We start from the raw sequence: 17,707 nt of genomic DNA, 5'->3' as shown, positions 1-17,707 counted from the left end.
TAGATGCTACACTAGTTGATTTGTTTGGGTTACAGGGAGTAGGACAGTCTGGTTGGAATGCAAGAAAGATGAGAAAAATAGAGGGGGATGCAAGATTGATTTTTTTTTTTTAAATTAAGGTCATGCATAAAATGAAAGAGTAAACATCATCATAATTTGTAGACTTCTGCTATATCTGTACTTTCATTTTCCTGAGTGTTAAATTTTTCCATGATCACTGATACTGTGAGGACCAATGATTTGCAATTCGGCTTGTCTGAAATTCAGTGATATATCTGATTTTGGAGAATGCAGACTAACCATGGAGGTTTGCCTAGAGTTCAGAAGAAAATTCTGAAAGCACTATTCGTATCTTAGCATCAAGCCTACATGCCCAAATGGGGAAATTGTATTTCTATGTATCATTTTTAGCATCTGTAAATGTCACACACAGATCATTGTTTTTACTTCTATAACTTGCACATAGTGTATATTTAGTTAGATCTCTTAGATTTAGTTGAAAATCTCTGCAACCGTTAAACGATCTATTTACACTAGCGAAAAAATATCTTTAGTTAATACGTGGGTTTTATCAACTCACCAAATACTTTTCTATCTTCTAAGTGATATGATAAGAGAGTGGGTTAATAATTCTTTATATCCTTTCAATATTGTTAAAGAAGCCAATGTTTATCTGTGCAGCCAAATTATTCTGCCAGAATTGTCAGGGTGCATACTGAGTCTTAAAACTGAATTTTAACATATTTAAGAGTTTTAAATCATGCTTTAATATAATTTAGCAATAATGAAGAGTATTGTTTTTCAGTTTTAAAAAACATTTTTAAAACTTGTTTTGAAGTGCTCTGAATAAGTAAAGCAATTACCCATGATGTTACATATGCTATGCCTATTTCAGCTTTTGGTTTTTCCTTTGCTGGTTTATCCACATGTATATATAAGGGACATACAACTTGCCAAATTGCACTCTTACTAAACACCGTATTACATATATGTTTCCATGTTTCCATAGTTTTAAAATAGCTCTCAAGTTAGTGTAAATAATTAAACTTACTTTATACACTTTTCAATGCTTCTTTTAAACCTTCTTCTTAGTAATTTTGAATCATTGATTTTAATGTGTTCATTTGTTTGTCTTTTGCAATGATTAATTCAATCACCCTTTATTTTTTCCTAATGCTACAATTATGATTTAATATTTTTTATTCTGCTTTCAATTCTCTTCTAGAGATGATAAGGTATAACATCAAAACGATATGTCTTCCCGTAGCTCATTAATTAAATTCCAGCTCAGAAACCCCAATTATTTTAATCTTAAGCAAACTATTGCTTAAGGAGAAAGGATAAAATGACTTTGGAATGACAAATAACAATAGTGGCATAGACATTTCCCTTGCAGTAACTTATAACCTTACATGCAATGGCAACTTCTAGCTCAAAGATTCTAGGTTTTTTAACACGAAGAAAAGTAAAATGTCAGTTAAGAAATATAGCTTATCAAGTGTGACCTGCGTGTCTAAGGCCTAATAGAAAGAAAATCTAACAGACAAAAAGAAATCTAGGGGGAATCTATATGATATTTCAAAACAATACCAGATAGCATACCAACAAAAATATTACACCCTGTTACTCTACTCCATTCTTTTTTCTCCATGTTTCCATCTCCTGTCAAACCTCCTTATAAAAGACAAGTTTTTCACGTTCTTTCTACTTCCTCTCTAGTTTACCTGCTCTTACCTGCTCTTCAGTGTCACCACCTTGAATGATAGTATTTCTGCATTAGAAATGACTTCTAGATACTCAATCATATCTCCTGCAAAAGGATTACACGCTGTAACTACACACAACCCAATGACAACTAAAGAAATCAACTCAAAATAATTTTCTTTCACTCTAAAAAAGGAAATACAATAAAACTAAAACTTTTGTCTATTTCTTGATATAATGAAAAGCTCTTAAAGATACATAAATGGTAGTGATTTATTAGGAATAATTTAGGAATCAAATATTTATTCTGCCTTTCTGTGCAAAATGCATGTAAGGATAACATAATAGTTGATAAAGAGAAATTTCTTCTTTTTGAAATACTAAGAAATGCAGAAAGAAAGAGATTATATGTAATAATTTCCCTGATGAAATATACCTCTAGGAAACATTCATCAATGGTTGTTAAAATCGTCACATGAAAGGCTGATAGGGAACCTTAGAGTGGATGTATCAGGTGGATCACACATAACCTCACAGATGAATCCTAACATCACAGAGAGATGGAAACAACCAGACAGTATGTACCATCTGATGTGATGCAGTAGGAAGGACACGCAAACTCCTAGGAAATGTTCTTGCCAAAAAGAATGTGGTGACGCCTCGAGATCTAACTTCCCAGTTCATGGGAAATTCATGAAGTAAAAGAACATATTTAAACAATGCCATGGGATTGCTACCCAGCTTGTGGGGAATTGCAACTAATACCTGGAAAGAATAAATGGGGAAGGAAAATCATAGATTAGCAGGGACTGAAAGCTATATCAATCACACGTAATGTATAAACTTTGTATCATGATATGAACAAAACAAATTAAATAATACACTGATGATATAAACAGAGATGTTTGAATACTATCTACACAAAATTTAATAGTACAAAATTTTCTCTTTAGGTGTGATAATAGTTTTGTGGTTATATTTATTGATAAATCGCTACGTCTTAAAGACACACTCTTAAGAATTTATATATGAAACAGTCTTTTGTCCATTTTTATAAATTGGGCTAGTTGAGAATTTTTGATGAGTTGTAGAAGTTTGACAATTTACCAAAATTGAAAAAAAAAAATCTTACAATTCATGTAGAACCACAAAAGACCAATAATAGCCAAAGTGATCTTATAAAAGAAGTAAGCTGGAGGCATCACACTCCCAGACTTCAGAATAAATTACAAAGTTACAGTAATTAAAACAGTATGGTACTAGCATAAAGATAGATATAGACCAATGGAAAAGAATAGAGATCCCCGGAATAAGCCCATAAGTATGCAGTTAACTGATGGTTGAGAAAGGTAACAATAGGGGACAGATCGTCTCTTGAACTAATGGTGTTGGGAGAACTGAATATCCACATGCAAAACACAAAAATGACATTGACCCCTACTTTACACCATACACAAATATCAGCTCAAAATGGATGAAAGACTTAAATATAAGACCTGAAACTGTAAAATCCCTGGAAGGTTACATAGGGAAAGACATGCTTGACATATGAGTCGGCAATGAATTTCTGAATATAACACAAAAATCACAACATCAAAAGCAATAATAGAGAAGTGGGACTCCATCAAATAAAAAGGTTTTTTAAGAGCAACGGATGGAAAAGCAGCCTACAGAATTGTAACCAAATCCAAGTTTATATGCACAGTGAACAACAAAACCATCACTGAAGCAAGGGGTATGCAACAAAGAAAAGAGTTGAGTTCCAGAGGCAGCAAAATGAGGAGACAGGAGGAAAACTCAAATCTGTCTCCTCAAAGAGGAAAGCAGGAGGGTTTAAGGGGTTCAACAGGGAAATTCACGTGCAAAGGGAGAGCTATTGATTCAAAATCTGATAAGGGAAGTGAATGATTTGAGGTGGAGGGCAGGTCCCCAGGATTCCTGAGTCACTTCTGAGTTGCCTTGGCATCTAAGAAGTCATCTCTTGTGAGTGTAGACTTCTTGGAGCCTGAGGTTCTTCCTTCCTGTTATCTTTACATTCGGCCAGTCTCCTGATTCCTGCAGAACACAGGGATACTACCTTTCAATCACTCAAGCACAGCTTTGTTATCTATCATTATGTTTTCTGGAACTGACCTTTGCTTGCAAAAGCACATTAACTAGGATTATACCAAAAACCCAAAGCCTTCACTGGAATTAAGAACAAAGTTTCTACATTTTTATGCTTAACTTTAAATTTTAACCTTTTAGCTAAACTACGTTCTCAGAAGGAGAGAAAATTTTGTGAACTACATATCTGAAAAGGGATTAATTTCCAAAATATAACCACTGTTTCTGAAACATCACACACACACACACACACACACACACACACACACATAGACACACACCCCACAGTAAGTGTGAACCTTCTCAAAAAGTGGGATTTACATTTATACCTAAAATTCTCTGAGTTAATATGATCCATATATGGTTATATCAACACAAATTTGTCATATTGTTATTCAGTTTCCAAATATTTTTCTAGTTAGAAATAACTTGGCAGTCACATCCCACAATTTGGTAAAACACAAACAATTTAAGAAATAAAATGTTTATTTTTCATTTTTTTAAATTATAGTGTTTCATCTTAATGTTTTAAAATAACATGACTATAATTGCCCCTGCATGTAACCAACTTATGCTATCAATTATATTTACCATTTGCTTTTACTCTGGAGGTACATTTTCAAGCTAACACTCCTCTAATCAGCAACATGAATTGAAAATTAAATTTTTCTCAGTTCTATTCCATTACTCTTCAGTACCTGCACACAATTTCAGGCTTACCCTTCTTTGATAAATTCTCATTTTAGACACATGCCTGCTGCTCCAAACCTCTATCTCATTCATCTCTACTCAACTTTACAAAAATATGACTGAAGTTTCTTTATCTGTATATTTAGGTAAGAAGAAAATGTCTGTGGAGTATACGAGGTCTGACACTTAAATTCTTGTACTTGTCAGCATGCCCTTGCATTGGCAGCACTGTACAAACCACTTGGTCAGGTTTCATAACGTTGGCATATCAATGTCTCACAGCTGTTTGTATTTATGGGTGGTGGTGTCTTGCTGAGTGATGTTCATTATTGTTATGTGCTTTGTGTGCCATTGTGAGAACTTCTGAGCTTGAATTAGAGCAAAGAACAAACGTTAAATTTATTGTTAAACTTGGCAAGAGTGGAAGTGAAATCAGGAACATGTAAGTCCAAGTTTATGGGAATAACTCCATGAAGAAAACGACAGTGCACAAATGGATTAAACGGTTTTCTAAGGGGAGAGCATACGTCACTGATGAAGACAGGTCAGGGTGCCCAGTAACAGGCAGAACTGACGAAAACATTGCAAAAGTTCTTGGAATTGTGCTTTGAAACCATCGGGTGATTGTGATAAACATAGCAGACCAAGGAAACATCCATGGAGAAACAGTTAGGAAAATCTTAACTGAAAATCTTGGCATGAGAAAGCTGTGTGCAAAAATGGTCCCAAAGGATCTCTTTCATCACGACAACGCACCAGCTCATGTGACACTGTCTGTGAGAGATTTTATAGACAGTACACAAGTAACTGTATTGGAACTCCCTCCCTACTCACCTGATCTGACTTCCAATGACTTGTTTCTTTACCCGAAGATAAAGGAAATATTGAGCGGAAACCAATTTGATGACATTCAGGACATCAAGGGTAGTTCGACATCAGATCTGAGCCCATTCCAGAAAAAGAGCTCCAAAATTGCTTTAAAGTCCGGACTAGGTGCTGGTGTCGGGGCACAGCTTCCCAAGGGGAGTACTTTGAAGGTGAACATAGTGATATTCAGCAATGAGGTGTGTAGCACTTTTCTAGGATGAGTTCGCGACCTTAATTGTCAGACCTTGTAAACTGCGAGTAATGGCACATGTATTTATTTAGAAGTTAAGTTATAATATATGCAATGGGAACTTCTAGCTCAAATTGTCTAGGCTTTGTTACCATAAATGTAATTAAAATGTCAATTAAGAAATATAGCTTAACAAGTGTGACCTGGGTGTCGAAGGCCTAATGGAAAGAAAATCAAAGAGATAAAAAGAAATCTTGGGAAATAAACGCGTATATGAATTTTCTGTCACTGGAACAAATGAGATTAACATGTGGGTAAGACAAGAAGCAGAGAGACATGCCCTGGTGCGTGAAGCCACAAGTCTATAGGCAACAGAAGAGCCAGAGAGAAAGAAGCAAAATTATGAAACCAGAGCGAGTTTCCAAGAAAGAGAAAGAAAGAAAAAAAAAAGCACATTGTGTGGGGCAAAATGAGAAAAGTTAAAGTACGAAAGGAGATTCATCTGGCTGGAGACTTATGTTACAAAAGGCAAAAGAGAAGCAACAAGGAAATGTTTTCTCTCTAATAATGGAGGAGAGAAAGCTGTCAGCAGAGGATTATGAAAAGACAGATTCTTTTCATGTGTCTTTTCCTCTCTGTCTTTTCAAACAAGTGCACGTGCTATCAGTGAACCAGAGAAGATACCATGTGAGTTTGGAGCCCTAAACAAGAATAGGCAAATACATAATTGGAGTGCATTTCTCTAAAATGTAGATCTACTAAAATGTGCGGCTCCAAGAGTCTCAGGAATTCACAGATATTATTATAGAATTGTCTGTCTCTTATCTTTGAGATAGCCTGTAGAATAGAGTTTCTGTATCTGAAAACCAGAAACAGTGTGGTGTGTGTGTGTTTAATATTAAGACAATATATGTAATACATAGTTGTTATTTACTTAAACACAGAAGAAATTATGTAACTCTGCTTATTAGATTGGATAGATTTAATTTAATTCTTACAAAGATGTTACAAAACTAAGTATTGGAATTTATCACCCCCAAAAGCTGTAAATATAAAATTGGTTAGGCTATCAGGAAACATTTTAAGAGTTAATTTGCCATGTTAGTAACTGATTATCAAGGAGCGTTTTGTGCCTTTCACAAAAGAATATGGTCTCAAAGTGACAAATTCAACAAATTATTCATAATTAAATATACAGGAAAAGTTCATATTCTGTAGAATATGCATTTATTAAGCCATGAAATAGGCACGTGGTCGAATCTCATGAGAAGTACAATGTAGGGAAAGTAAAAAATGACTTTTCTGATATTTCTTTACTTGTGTTCCTCCATCGAGGTTCTCCTTTCGATTACTCTAAAAGTTCTGCTTATCAGATTACAAACTTCTTGTTTTGATTGTTTGTGACTCATTTTTTATTTTTAAATTATCTCTAATACTGTAGGTAATTTGCTTGATTTTACATACAACACTTCTGTTAAATTTCATTTTCACTTAGGCAATTTTACAGTCCAAGAGCATTTTCTTTACTGTTCCTGCATCAAGTCCGTGTTTTACTTATGCAATATTTTCAGATTATCTTTAAGACTTTGTTTTTGTTCTTTGCCATTTCTTATTCAGCCATATTCATTTTTTTAAAAACTTGGCTCTTTCTTCAAGTTTTCCTCAAATACCTGGAGATCCTTGATTGTTCACTCATATTCAATATTTCTAATAGTACCTGCAACCATTAACTCTGGTCTGTTTGGAAAATTTATAAAAGAAAGAAGAAAAAAAAAGGAAGGATGGAAAAAAGGAAGAAAAGGAGGAAAGAAGGAAAAGAAAACAAAGAAAAGAGAAACTAGAATGTCTGAGGTCACTGTCTGTAGACAGTTATTGGTGGTCGTTTTCTTTTTAGGCTGTGCTGGAAGGGAGCATTGTAACGATGGCTTCCCATCTCATTCGCAAAGAAAAGCAAAGCTTTGCTATGACCTGTGATTTAATATGCAGCCTCATTCCTTAAATCTTCTCTGACTTTCTCTCTTTTCCTCTACCTTAACCATTTTCCCTTCAGTCAAATTGGTCTCCTCTCTGTTCCTTATAATATTAGGTAAGCCCCAACCTCAGAGCTTTCGCATGTGACATTCCTTCTGTCTAGAATGATCTTCCCATGGATACTTGAAGGTCATTCTTTCTGGGCTTTTGTTTTCAAATTCACCTTATTGTGAGCCCTACTCTTGGACCTTCATCTTAAATTTGAAATCTTTTCTTTTTCTAACACTTAATATTCTCTTTCTGTACATTAATTTTTCTCCTCAGAACTTATCACTTTCTACCAGAATATCTATTTTTCTTAACTCTTTATTTTCCTCATCCGTTTCCCTCAATACAATGTAAGTCCTATGCAGACAAAATTTGCGTGTTTTATACACTGTTGTAACATCATAACATCGAACAGGCCTGAGCACATAGTAGGTTCCTTATAAATACTTGTCTAATAAACCAGTAAGTGATTCTTATTTTTCACAGCAGCAGCATATAAAAGTCTTCCTAGGAAAACTTTTGCTTTTTTACCTGTTTCACAAAACTGCACACTTTCTTATTTTTCTCCTTTCACTAGCTCATTCCTTCATTCTTTTTACCGCATTTTTTCCCTCAACTTCCCAGCCTATTAATGAAGGAGAACCTCATTGTGATGGGCTGAAATATGTTCCCTCAAATTCAAGTGGTGAACTCTTAAAACCAAGTACCTCAGGATGTGCCCTTATTTGGAACTAGGTGCTTTTTTACAGGGAAAACCGAATGGAAATGGTCATTAGCATGGGCCCTGATCCATTATGCCAAGTGTCCTCCTGAAAAGGGGAAACTGGAGACAGACACACATACATACATGCACACACACACACAAACAGAGACAACAACATGTGAAGTTTAAGGCAGAGTGTGGTGATGCTTCCACAGGTCAAGAATTGCCAGAAAAGTACCAGAAGCCAGTGAGAGGCATGGGTGAGATTGTCCTTCACAGTCCTCAGAAGGGCAGCGCCCTGATTTTGGACATCTGTTCCAAAACTGTGAAAAAAAGCTTCTGATGTTTAAGCCCCCATTCTGTGGTCCTTTGTTGAGGCAGTCCAAGTATACGAACATACACGGATCATGTGTTGAGATGCTTTTTCAGCCACATTAGGTCTCTTGGTGATCTCATGACTTGTGCCTTTTAATCTCATCTATATACTGAAGTCTCCCAAGTGCTTGTCTTCAGCACAGCATCTCCTCAGGACTCCTCATGTGTGTCCCCAACTCTATTCAGCATCAGCTTTGAAATGTCCAAATCTGAAGTCCTCATCCTGTGCTGGAAGCTCCTTCCTCCCATCTTGTCCATTCTTCAAGTTACTCAGATGATTTACCTGGAAACATTCTGGACTTTGCTCTTTCATATCCTCAATCTATAAGCAAATAATGTGACTCACTCTCAAGACGTATTCAGACTCCACTGCTCCCCACCTGCACTGTCTGTGCCCTGGTAGCCACCATGGTGTTTCACCTGATTCATGGCAGTAGCCTCCTCGTTTGTCTCTGTGTTTCCATCCCTAGCACCCCTTCAGCCCTTCACCTATTCCCAATGTAGCAGCCTGAATGATCCTGATAAAATGGAATTCAGATAATGTCACATCCTTGTCCCAAACTCCATACCATCTCCTCATCTCAGTCCTCAAGTCCTTCCATAGCCTGTGAGGCCCCACGAGGTCTGGCACTTGGTGACCTCTCTCACCTCATCTCCTGCTCAGCCCTTTCCAGTGCACACGGGTCCGGCCGCACTGCCCTCCTTGCTGTCCAGATACGCCAGGACCGTTCCTCGCCAGAACTTGCTGTTCCCTCTGCCCACAACCCAACTCTTAGATATCTACATTGCATATCAGAGGCATTCAATATACAGTTCTTGAAAGTATAGGAAAGAAGTTGAACACCATTTACATTAATAAAATAAAATTGCTTACATTGACAGTCAAATGCCACTACTTACTACTAAGCCCCCATTGCATCTTTATAAATTTCTTTTGTGTAAATAGCATCTCGAAGTTTTTTGTTCTCCCTGCAGTGTTTTGTATACAAAATTCACTTAAATATTTTATAATGTTGAAATTAGATATTAAAAATGATATAATTAGTCTACTTCACCTCAACTTGTGGCAACCACTTAGCAATTACTTGTAGTTCTGCACTCTCCTTATGTAGCCATCCTTTCTAATTGTAGGAAAGGAAAATGAGCGAAGCTTTGCCTGTGATGATATTGATTCTTCATTAATGGTTGGGATCTGTCTGATTCCCACTTGCTCTTTCATTTCTATAAGCCTATTTAGTAAGAATTTAAATTTATAGCTTGAATTTTAAAAAGAAAACATCTTCACATAAAAATATGTGCGTTAGGAAGTTCTCTCTTATTTAAGTCACTGTTATTTTAGGACTCACACATAATAAAACATTCAGATAGTCCTACCTTACATATCAAAAAGACCTATCTAGTGCATACAACTTTAGTGCTAAAACAAGGCACTGCTATTTCCTTTAAATTAACCAAAACAATAGAAATTATTTGCAATGACAATCAACGGTCTTTATTTTCTATATATAATTTCATGGAATCATTTTAGGAAAATAGTTGTGTCTCCAAATGTACTTTCATTGATGAAGGCTGATATGAGCAAACATTTTTGAGTGATTACGTGAAAAAATATTACTGAAAAACAAATGCTCTACTCAGTTTACATCCTACACATACTTAACACAAGTATAAAAGAGAAGTCCAGTCAGAAGCAGAGGCCATTCTCTTTCATTGCAACACTACATCAGAAGAGAGCCTTTGGCAATTAGAGATCCAAATTTCAGACACTATTACGCTCATTCAAAATAAACTTTGCCTTCTGATGTGGGAATGCACAACATTTTTTGAAAATCTTTTTGGAAAAAAAATTTTATTTTGTAGGTATTCTCTTAGACAATTTGAGGTTTATTTAACACAGCATTCCATCTGCTTAATATTCAAATTTGGAGACAATGATTATGTGCTCCACTCTTCTGAGCAGAACATGTTTGGGGAAACACCATGTTTCCCCAAAAATAAGACCAGGTCTGCTGTTAATTTTTGCTCCAAAAGATGCATTAGGGCTTATGTTCAAGGGATGTCATCCTAAAAAATCATGCTAAGGCTTATTTCTGGGTAGGTCTTATTTTCGGGGAAACATGGTATACTCTATAAATAAATACGTCAGTTTTGCTCTACCCTTCCATTAGGCCTCGTATAATTGGAATTAAATTGATGTTTACGTAACATTAACATATTTTGTAAGAAAAGATACACAGCCTCGAGTATTTGAGAATTTTCATGAGTTGAAGGCAATTTTAAGAACTCTTAAATAATATTTGCAATGTAAGCAACAGTTCTTATGTTGGAATAAAATAACTCACAACATGACCAGCACAGTATTTTATTTGTTTTTTATATTGAAGATGTTTCTTGAATTAGTTAAGTAGAAACCGAAGTATAACTACTTCACCTAGTCATTTTTCTTCAAAAATTCTGAAAAAGAATAAATTGATATATAATTGTAAAAATATTTTTATTTACAGCATCTTAGTTTCATTCACTTTTCCACTCCCTTGATACACATTAGTTTCTCTTTCCCCTGTCAACAGCCAGTGAGAGGAGACTGTGTTCTGTATTATCAAGAGGGCATCTTCCAAAGCATTGTTTGTCACAAATGGAACTACAATGAGAAAGGGCTCTCTCGTGAGTGATTAACAGTCACCCATTTGTAATTTTCACAAATGGTGGAGCCACAAGTTTTTCTGTCAAAATAATTTATTCAGTGCTACCCATTCAAAAAAGAAACAGAGGGTGGAATCTCATCAATGACCAAACAACTAATAAACCCGAGTGATTTATCTTCCTTAATGTTCTAGTGTGTATTTTATTTCTTATTTTACTGGAGAAGACTCCCTCTTATACACATTTTTTCAAGAAGCTACGTGAGACTATGTAGCTTTTTGAGCAAAGGCACTCATTTCTCTGAAATATCCTTTTATAAGAAAGAATGGGCAGGTGCAGAGCCCCCAACCCTATATCTCTGCTAGAGGAGAAGTGGTAATCAGTGGACAGAAGCAACCAATGGTGCAGGTGCCTTCCCAGACACCTTGTCCACTCTTGAAGAATCTAACGAAAACTTTAGACATTTGCTCCAGGAACTGAAGAATGACCATTAATTGTCTTCAGCCTCAGCTCATCTAGTTTAATCTTTTTGACCTAGATAGAGGTAGAGTCTAGCTTACCTTCATGTTTGCAATAAAGTTTTATTGTCACACACCCACTCCTTTCATTTTACATATTATCTGTGGCAACACTCACACAACTACAGCAGAGCCAAGTAGTTGCAATGGAAACCATATAGGCAACAAAACCAAAAATATTTACTGGATAACCTTTAAAAAAATTTAATACAGCCTCTAATACAGTGATGACTAAAAACTTGTGAAGTCTCATAAACATGTTTTATGGGCTAATGTCAACCTTAAAGTAACTCAGGTTACAAATATGTTTTGTATCCATGTACACATATAACAACTGTGATAACAACTTAATCAGTTAACAAACGAAAAAACCTATTTGTGTTTTCACAACTCAAAACACATTTTACAGTGACTGTCATTGGAGTCATAGTACCTACATTCACTTTATCGGTAAAATAACCTAAATTGGACTTTTGCAGCAGGAAGTTTGCTGTATTTAGGAATAAAATTAGACCCAGAGTGCCTTGGTATTTTCACAATAACGAGTCACGCTGTAATATGGTCATATTTCCTGTACTTCAGTGAGGTGCTAATAGTCGACTGAGGGACTAAATCTTCAATTAACAAAAGCAGCATGGCTGGATTCTCCAAAGAAAGCCAGTGTTTCTCATTAGTGTGAGACAGTCTTCTGTGTGTTGTATCTTGACAGGATAGAAATATGACTGAGCAAACTAGGAGATACTAAACTGTTTAATTCTTCTTAGCTTTCTCTGTTAGGTGATCACCACCCTGCATGAATTGGTTTAAGCTGTCTACTGGCTTGGAGTTGTTCAGGTAGAAGTATCTTTCTTAGGTGAGTTCTCATTGTGAGAACTCTAAGATGTATCTCCTTAAGTAACTCTTACCTACTTAAATAACTGAATGATTGCTGTAAGAATAAAATAAGAACACAGGTATACCCACCACTGGGGAGTTGTCATCAGCTTTGCTCCAAAGAACTTTTCATCATCTCTCTGAAGGTTTTTCCTTATACCTGCCAATCAGAAAGAGACATTATGCATGTTAAGGCTCTTCGATGAGAAAGCATCTAAAGAAGAGATAGTGTGTAACCTACTCTATTATCTGTGTTCTGCAAAGTGTTCTGAGGGCTAAATAATTATGTTCTTGGTTAGTTATCATCTATGAATTGTTCTTCAACCTTAAAGCAGCTATAACTGTTCTTACCCAATATAATCGGGGGGAAACGTGACTCATCTTGTCTGAACTCACCCAACCAGGATTGTGCTTAGTACTCACCATCTAAACAAAAATAATTGGAATAAAAAGAGAGATCACCCCACTTCCTGTTATTGTTCTCCAATATCTATCACCACAGAGAGACACAGGTTTTACAGGATCTGAACAGTCAAAAGAACTCAAGGCTGAATTTAGTAAAATCAGGTTTGACTATGCACATAAAGGGAGTTCCATGATATACCTAATTGCTAATTGATTTGCTCCATGTTTTAAATGTCAGCACTTTGATAAAAACCTGTTTCCAAATTCAGACTACATACCTCTAACTCATCATTTTTAACTCTAGAGGCACAATAGAATCTGCTGAGGGGACCCAGAAAATACCAATGTCTACGGCCATACACCTAGAGGCACTAATATTCTAGCCATGAGTTTTGGGGAAGGCCAGACATCAGTATTTTAACATTTCTCCAGGGAGCCTAATGGCAGCCAAGGTGGAAAATCACCGCTTTACAGAGTGTAGATAGATAGTGAGGCCGAGAGACAGATAAGACTCCATTATGTAGAGCTCCTATTTTTGAAAGTCATTTATAATTTCTAATTTTACCAAGTTTTCTCTTTCTTTACCTATCACCAAGAACTTTCTTCAAATAATTTCTCATTGCTATTATTTTTCTGTGGCGGGAGTATAGGTCAGTGAAAATTCCATCCGAATGACGTTTCGTTGTGCCGTTGTCCTCTGAGATGTTATTGCTATGAAATGTGAGGAAACAGAAATCAGTGAATTTTAACAAGAAATGGTAAATAGAACAAAGTTCCAAATATTTTGGAGTCAGATAAAAAGAATTCCAACACCCATCTATCTTCCATGAACATGCTGAAAGAAAAATACACCTAAACCTAAAATAGAGGAATAGGAATAATCCAACACATTTTGGCATTTTCTGGGAGTGTGTTAAAACACTTTCTGTAGTAAATGAGCAAATACTTTACAAAATAACATAAATGGGTGAATATTTGAAGTTGTGCTCTGCCTTTAGGAAGAAATTTCTTAAAAATAAGTGCTGTTTAAAAAGCTATTCTTCCTAAACAGTACCTAGTAAATATTCAGCGATTGTCCAGTTAAAGAAAGAATCTTCCCATGTTTGGTTTGAGCAAGAAGATAAAAAACAGGTACTATGGATAATGCTAAAATTTGCTTCAGTTTAAACTATGTCTTATTTTTAGTGCATCTGCTTTAGTTGGATTGCACATTCACAAATGATTGCTCTTTACTAAAATAGGTGTCTCTGAACCAGTGAGTGTGATATTACAAGAAAGCCTGATTTTCTAATGCATGGGCCTGGTATATTTTATTAGAGAATATAAATTAATTTTGAATTGTATATTATCAAGAGTTATGAATTTAGAACAAAGGAAATAAATTGTAAACATTCACAATATAATTTGCAGATTAACTAAATATCACTTGTTTAAAAAAATAATATATTCCCTTTACCTATCTCGTTTTCCAATAAAGGACTCAACATGTCTTTTGGCGGGAAGTGGACCCAAGAGTCTTTTATAGTCACTGGTTAAAATTTCTTCAGCATGTCTGGCATTCCTAAAACAAAGAAGAAAGAACCACCATTATTTTTAAAAATGTTTTCTAAAATATTATTTTGACTCAATGAATAAGAAAGAAACTAATCAGCTTATTATGAAAGTTTCTAGTGTAAGCTAAAGTCCGGAAGGATTTCTTATAACCTAAGAAAAGATATTTTCTTGTGATATATATAAAGATATTTTCTATTTTGGCAGCCCAAAATGTTGAAAAATTAATGAAACTGGCTCTTTTAGAATTATGCCTCATAATGAATGCTCACTGATGTAATCTTTCAAACTAAATCTTCTCTGAGAAATATCAGTGGGAGGAATATGTTTAAATTAATTCTTATCTTTGATTGATTGATTCCTAATGCTTTATTCATGTACCATGAGAAAGGACATATAAGAAAAAACTATCCTGATTTTAAGATAAACACTCTTATGCCTTTTGCTCTTTCTTCTCCAGAAATATTAGCAAATAAAATCTTAAACTGGAGAGGATCTTAGGGCCTATTAACCAACTTTACTGTCCTAATGAGGCAGCGTTCAATTTTTGTCTTCAGTATAGAGCTACTCTGTGTCTAATTTAATGCTGCTTTTCACAAGTGGTTCTGTGAATGAGTAGCTGTTATTATTAGGTATCTTTTCATTACATAGATGTGGAACTCTTGCCTTAGAACTTCCTCTATCATGGAATGCTAAATACTGAAGTTTTACTAGAATTAGAATAATTTCTGATGTTCAATTTTGTGCAACAGAATGTAAGTGAGTGATTGGCTCATCCTGGCCTGTTGCTACCTCTGCACATGAACATCATGGACAGCTGCAAGAGCTGCAGTGAGTCAGGCTGGAGGAAGCCATGACACGTGGAAACCTGCAGTGTTATGCAGCAGGAATAGCTTCATGGAGACCCAGAAATGAAAGATTCATAGAGATACATTTTCTAAAATGAAGCTCAATAAAAATAAACTCACCTGTCATTTTCAGCAAATGCGCTGGGCGAGGTGTCAGTGTCTAATGTTAGTATAGCTTGGTCAAGTACATTTGCTCCTTCAAATGGTTTTCTGTCACCCAGTATGTTAGGAAAAAGACAATAGAAGTAGAATACATTTCTTTCTCAGAGGGGGCACTTTCGATTTTACAAGCATTAGAAATAAAACACTCAAAATCTTGGGAAGTATCACCCATTTAAAAAATATGGATAGCATAATTGACAATGGCTTGTATGGTTTATGAGAGTATTAATAGTAAAATTTTGGTTACTCCCATAATATACATACCATACAACTTTCACAAGATGTGTGTCCTAAGCATAAGAGATAATCAGGTCAGCCCTACCTGAGCATTAAGCAAAGTACACTTCCTTCGTAATGTCTTCGCTTTGCAAAGTTATATTCCACAACAAGAAAGATTTTATGCAAAATAGAAACTTTGAAGCATTTTTAATATTCAATATGAGAACTGGAAGTAATTTGTATATTTGTTGATATTTACCATCATTTGGTTCAAATATTTCTCAAGAGCTGAGTATTAACTCCTTTTCTTCCACTAATTGTCAAAAAGTTACTTCAAAATTCTATTTCATGTGATATATTTCTTTGTATTGATCAAGTCCAAAGAATCTTTCTATGTTTGTATAGTTACTCAGGTTCAATAAATTTTGTGGGGTCTTCGGGTTTCTAATCTTACGTATTAATATGATTTTAGTAAGAGATGTACAAAAGAACAATCATCTTGACATGGTGGGGAAAATATTGCAAAACATAGCAACCAAATATTTAAATAAATAATACAAATTTGCAAAAATTGAGTTGTTCAAACTAACAGAAAGGAAATTCTCAGGTAGATAAACATGGAATTGTCAACTGTCTGAATTGAAAGAGAACTTACTTCAGAAAAGGTGCTTCGAAAAGAGGCCAAGCCAGCATTTGTGAGAAGAGCACGCTGAAAACTGTCAGGCGCACAAGGAGCTGGGGCTTCCTTCGGGTTTCCATCTCTGCACCGCCGAAGGGAGAGAGTCACATCAGATTTTTCAACCACAATGTCTCCAGACAGGTAATTTTTTTAAAAAAAATTTATTGAGGTAACATTTGATAATAACATTATGTGAATTTCAGGTGTCCAGTTCTCTAACACATCATTTATATATTCTGTGCTCACTACCCAAAGTCTAGTCTCAGTCTGTCACCATATATTTCACCCCTTTACCCCTCTTCTTCCTCCCCCATGTCCTTTAGCCTCTGGTAACCACCATACTGTTGCCTACGTCTATGACTTTTCTTTTATTCTTGTCCATTTGTTGCTTTCTGTTTTATGTCCCACATATGAGTGAAATCTTATGGTTCTGGTCCTTTCCTCTCTGACTCTTTTCACTGAGCATGATACTCTAAAGATCTGTCCATGTTTTTAAAAAGGGCAATATTTAATGATTTTTAATGACAGAGTAGTATTCCATTTGACCTATGTACCACAGCTTCTTTATCCAATCAACTCTCACAGGACACTTAGGTTGTCTCTATATGTTTGCCACCATTAATAATGCAGCAATGAAATTACAGGTACATATATATTTATAAATAAGTGTTTTCAATTTTGGGGTGATAGATATACAGGAATCCTGAGTGTCTAGCAGAAATTTCTAAACCTTATTGCAGAGTTTAGAAAATAATTTTCATCTGCTAGAAAGAGTTAAACGCATTATGATTCCTTTTAAAATCAAGAAGATTTCTCTCGGTGACAAGGGCTTGAATAAAAATTAGGATCCCTTTCACCTGCTGGTTATGTCTCACCAGGCACATAGTTGGCACAAGTACATCCTAAATGCCATATTCATATGGTGCTAGAAGTACCCGCAGGGGACTTATCCTTATTACATAGTTGTGGCATTCAAGTTTAGTATCTTTTCAAATAGTTTCAAAAAAACTGATTGTTGTTCTACTGTAAATTTTGCATCTGATTAATATAAAACTGAGGTATGTCTATTAGCATAAAAATTGTATTTTATATATATTTCTTTTTCAATGTTTTGTAGATCTTACTGGAAACTCATTTCCTTACATGTGGGCTTGA

At 35.3% G+C, this 17,707-nt stretch overlaps 1 protein-coding gene and 1 long non-coding RNA gene across 2 annotated transcripts in view; both read right to left on the bottom strand.

The window, feature by feature from the left end:
• The window catches only part of LOC141571917 (uncharacterized), a 31,317-nt gene extending 26,623 nt beyond the window's left edge, over nt 1-4,694 (bottom strand). The window contains exon 1 of the long non-coding RNA XR_012496961.1: nt 4,531-4,694. This is a non-coding gene — a long non-coding RNA (uncharacterized LOC141571917). The remainder of the gene's footprint in view (nt 1-4,530) is intronic.
• Nucleotides 4,695-8,832: 4,138 nt separating this feature from the next.
• On the bottom strand, nt 8,833-16,632 carry LOC141571803 (VIP peptides-like). The gene is made up of 6 exons (XM_074333966.1): nt 16,529-16,632; nt 15,613-15,702; nt 14,550-14,654; nt 13,679-13,804; nt 9,811-9,883; nt 8,833-8,976 (listed from the first exon to the last, which is right to left on the bottom strand). The coding sequence occupies exons 1-6, from the start codon at nt 16,630-16,632 to the stop codon at nt 8,833-8,835; spliced, it is 642 nt and encodes a 213-aa protein (XP_074190067.1).
• Nucleotides 16,633-17,707: the final 1,075 nt, after the last annotated feature.

This window comes from Rhinolophus sinicus, linkage group LG05, assembly GCF_036562045.2.
Source record: "Rhinolophus sinicus isolate RSC01 linkage group LG05, ASM3656204v1, whole genome shotgun sequence".
Lineage (NCBI taxonomy): Eukaryota > Metazoa > Chordata > Mammalia > Chiroptera > Rhinolophidae > Rhinolophus > Rhinolophus sinicus.
The sequence above is the reverse complement of the archived record's forward strand: the minus strand, read 5'-3'. Positions and strand labels throughout refer to the sequence as shown.

Bases quoted from the DNA above. Each gene is read 5' to 3' on its own strand.
- LOC141571803 (XM_074333966.1), bottom strand. From the start codon at position 16,632: ATGGAAACCCGAAGGAAGCCCCAGCTCCTTGTGCGCCTGACAGTTTTC. The intron at 15,703-16,528 runs GTAAGTTCTCTT...ACTGGGTGACAG, and splicing joins TTCGAAGCACCTTTTCTGAA to AAAACCATTTGAAGGAGCAA. The intron at 9,884-13,678 runs GTAAAGAAAGAG...CTTACTAAATAG, and splicing joins AAGAAAGTTCTTGGTGATAG to GCTTATAGAAATGAAAGAGC.